This window comes from Denticeps clupeoides, unplaced genomic scaffold, assembly GCF_900700375.1.
Source record: "Denticeps clupeoides unplaced genomic scaffold, fDenClu1.1, whole genome shotgun sequence".
Lineage (NCBI taxonomy): Eukaryota > Metazoa > Chordata > Actinopteri > Clupeiformes > Denticipitidae > Denticeps > Denticeps clupeoides.
In genome coordinates this window covers 80,285-84,360 of record NW_021629807.1, presented here as the reverse complement: position 1 = coordinate 84,360, position 4,076 = coordinate 80,285, and the positions used below count along the sequence as shown (strand labels likewise).

The following is a 4,076-nucleotide window of genomic DNA, read 5'->3' as shown; positions in this document are numbered from 1 at the left end:
CCACGCCCTGCATCTCTCCACCATCACCGGTGCCATGGTGGACGATGCCAACTTCTCGCCTGGACACACACACACACACACACACACACACACACACGCGCGCCAGGACTGCGCGTTGAACCGGCCAGAGAGGAGAGAAGGAAAGGGAGCGACCAGGAGGAACTAAGATTAGACTCGGCGAGTTACGTAAGCGAGCAGGTCAGCTCCACCTCACATGGATCTGAAGACCAAGAGAACAGGACACACACCACACACACACACTCTTCTAATCGGACCGGGAGATGGGATCAGCCGCGGTTTATTTCACACTTCAGATGTCAGACGTGAAAACGCAAACGAGCGAAGCGCTGACGGTCGTTCCCACCGCGGAGCCGGGGCTGTTCCCTCAGACTTCGGCTGACCTCTGACCTCTGAGGAGCAGGTTTGCTATAGAACGTTCAGACGCAGATGGAATTTTAAAGCAGTGCGATGAAAGGGGCTTCACTCTCCTTTTATCGGGGTGTACCATGGCAACAACACGCACGGCCGGGTCTAGAGCAGCATCTCGCACAGAAAGCGGGGGAACAGAGCGAGAAGAGAGAGAGGGTGTGCGTGTGTGTGTGTGTGTGTGTGTGGAAGGCTTTGAAAGCCCAAGCACATTTGTTCCTCCATGGAATTTAAATCACAAATCCTCCATACAATGAAAGTAATTGAATGTAATTACAGGCATTTTTGAGAACCCTGAGTGTGGTGTGTGTGTGTGTGTGTGAGGGGTGTCAGTGCTGGACGGTTCCATGACTGCATTCAGATTAAAGTAGGACTGACCCAGTTCTAGAAAAAGGTCAAACACACACACACACACACACACACACACACAGCCAAAATAGGTCCATCAAGAATCAACAGAACTTGATCTCCATCTCTCGTAAGTCCACCTGACATCACGTTTAAACGTTGCTCTGGTCTGAAAACAGATACATGGTGGTGTGACCTGAATGTGTGTGTGTGTGTGTGTGTGTTTATGGCCAGCCTGTATTAACAAGCACATTAGCTGTGTGTGTGTCCACAGTGTCCGTCAAGTGTTAATCCCAATCCCAGCTCGTGGTCACATTAATAAATCAACACACCTAATCCAGCCATACACACACACACACACACACACACACGAACTCGGATCACTGTACAAGTGGGGGCGAGATGGTATAAATGTTGTCCTTCACAAAAAATATGAATCGTACCTCTGGAAGACACCTGCAAAACGTTATTCATTAACATTTTACATCATTACAGCATTTACCAGACGGCCTTATCCAGAGCGATTTAAAATCAGTAGTTACAGGGACAGTCCCCCCCCTGGAGACACTCAGGGTTAAGTGTCTTGCTCAGGGACACGATGGTAGTAAGTGGGATTTGAACCTGGGTCTTTTGGTTCATAGTGAGTGTGTTACCCACTAGGCTACTACCACCCTACTAACACACACACGTTTATTAAAGCCAGGTCTGTCGCCTGTGTGTTACTGGAAGGGTGTGGAGCGTGGGGAACTTGGAGAACATCGCCTGAACTTCTCATCTTGTCTTTTGTAGGGAGTGTCCTGCATGTCTCTAAAGCCTCCTCAAACTCCTCCTCTTCGGTGAGCTCCTCCCCCAGGAGTGCGTTTCAGGTGACGGATGAGGCCACGCCCTTTCACGAGGATGTCAGAGTCCACTCTCAACACGAGGAGGCGGAGCCTCGCACCGGTATCTATGTGGAGATGGTTGCCGACTCCGTGGAACAGGAGCAACTTCTGGGCCTTCACACAGGTGGGAGCTTGGGGGCGGGGCTTCCTGTTCTGACCAGCCCACGACACAAGCACCGCAGGCCGCTCGACTTTGCAGAGGAGGATGAGGATATGAGTGACGAGGCCTGGGCTTACGGCCAACCAATCAGAGCTGACGGTTCTCTGCTCGAGCCTCTACCCCAAACCAATGGCCAATCAGACGACGACATCATTAACGTAGAGTTCCACGACCACTTACCCACCCAGCTTCCATCGTACTCCCACCCGGAGGAGCAGCAGGGTGGGGACCCCACTTCCTGGACCTTGTCAGATTTTTACGAGTATCTCTCGCCCGACTTCTCGACGACGGAGGTCTACCCCGACGAAGACGACCTGCCCACCGTCTCAGACATGGAGGACGAGAATGGCGCCCTCGTCAGCGCGACAGTCTCCTCCAAACCCCGCGTCTTCGTCCCTGACGCAGACAGCGCATCCAGCGGAGACACCAACGCCGCCGCCGTTGCTCCCTCCGGTGCCCTGGACACGCCCAGTGGCTGTCGCCAAGGTTACGTCCGCAGCAACGGAACCTGCCGGTCACCGTGTGACGTGTTGACAGACTACTGCTACAACGGCGGCCAGTGCTACGAGGTGGAGGGGATCGGCGCGTTCTGCAGGTAAGACGGACACAGTGAAGTGAAGTGAATGTCATTGTGATACACAGCAGCACAGCACACGGTGCACACAGTGAAAATTGTCCTCTGCATTTAACCCATCACCCTGAGTGAGCAGTGGGCAGCCATGACAGGCACCCGGGGAGCAGTGTGTGGGGACGGGGCAACCTTCTGACTAATGGGCCGCTTCCTTAACCGCTAGGCCAACACTGCACCAGGACATGGAGGCCTGGTGGCGTCCCTGTCAGGACCCACTTTTATACAAAGAACTTAAAGCAGCAGTGACTCTACAAAAGGAGGCGGTGGCCTTATGGACCCCGAGTCCCTCCACCTCCTTTGCTTGGAGCTGCAGATAATCCTCCTCCTGGCAGCAGGTCAGGCGGGTCAGAGGGGTTGACGTTATTAACTCCTGGTGTCTGGGGTGAGGGTGGGCGTGGCCACTCAGCAGCCCGAGCCGATCGGAGTGTGCGTGGAGCGTATACTCTACCCATTCATTCGTGTGTGAGGCCATTGGCGTTATTGATGTGCTCCGCGTGTTTGTGAAGTGCAGAACCGCGGGACACAGAGCTGGACACCGAGCAGATTTATTCGGTGTTGCAGTTCGTCCGCTGCCCGTGAACTGCCACGGGATGGAATTATGCCCCGGAGTGAGCGAGGGAGACGAGAGGAGGGGACGGAGACAAAGGAAGAGCTCAGTCTGTTCAAATGTATTGTCTTAGTCCGAGCTCATAATCTCTCTGGGTTTAATCTCTCTCACACACACAGTGTATGTTAATGTCAGTAGTTTAGAGGCTAACAGCTCGGCCTATCAACACACTGATATGATTGTTGTGTCCCCTCACACACACACACACACATACACACAGCAACAGCAGCAGCAGCAACAAGCCACTGAAATCTGAACCTTGCAGAAATCTGTGAAATTAGGATTCAAAAGACAAGAATTCAATTTTCTAAAACAAGCAGGAACAACAAAAAATGAAGAGTTTCTCTCTCTCTCTCTCTCTCTCTTTTCTCTCTCTCACAAATGGAGGGAATGGGAGACGAACAAAGACAATAATGGACAAAGACACCCCCTACTCACTCTCTTTTTCTTCATGCAGATTGGTGTGTGTGTGTGTGTTTGAGTTTCTATGAATTGTTTTTTTTAATTGAATTATTGAAAGGAGTTTGGAAGTCTGTCTGTGTGTGTGTGTGTGTGTGTGTGTGTGTGTGTGTTTCTCTTGTTGTAATGGAGAAGTTTCTCTCCGTCTCTGCAGGTGTAATATGCAGGAGTATCTCTGGAATAAAGGACCTCGCTGTGAGTCGGTTGTCACCGACTTTCAGATTATGTGTTTGGTTGTGGGCGGAGCCTCTTTGGTGCTCCTCCTCCTCTTCATGATCATCGTCTTCTTCGGCAAGCGTATGCACCTCCTGAAGGCCAGAGAACTCCCGTCTGCGCAGACGCAGGTATGAACATGCACACGATACGTCATATATACATATCTTTAGACACACAAAGTGTTATGCATTAACCCCCCGTCTTCGCCTCCCTCTGTCTCCTGCAGTAAGTACCGACCCCACATTCGGGGACGCAGCAGGATAACGTATCGGTGGTCCACCGTCGCTGAGGATCACAGGCAAACGTAAGGAGTGTGTCTGACCTCCCCGTCTGAACTGAAACATGAGC

General features: G+C 52.0%; 1 protein-coding gene across 1 annotated transcript; it reads left to right on the top strand.

Annotated features, from left to right (window-relative positions):
• Positions 1-760: 760 nt before the first annotated feature.
• Positions 761-3,862, top strand: LOC114774563 (chondroitin sulfate proteoglycan 5-like). The gene is made up of 3 exons (XM_028966351.1): positions 761-904; positions 1,564-2,410; positions 3,667-3,862. Exons 2-3 carry the CDS (start codon positions 1,731-1,733, stop codon positions 3,860-3,862), a joined length of 876 nt encoding a protein of 291 aa, XP_028822184.1. The 5' UTR covers positions 761-904; positions 1,564-1,730.
• The last annotated feature ends 214 nt before the right edge of the window (positions 3,863-4,076 follow it).

Excerpts from the sequence above, each read along its gene's own strand:
- LOC114774563 (XM_028966351.1), top strand. The coding sequence starts at position 1,731 with ATGGTTGCCGACTCCGTGGAACAGGAGCAACTTCTGGGCCTTCACACA. Across the intron at positions 2,411-3,666 it reads GGGATCGGCGCGTTCTGCAG|GTGTAATATGCAGGAGTATC; the intron begins GTAAGACGGACA and ends CCGTCTCTGCAG.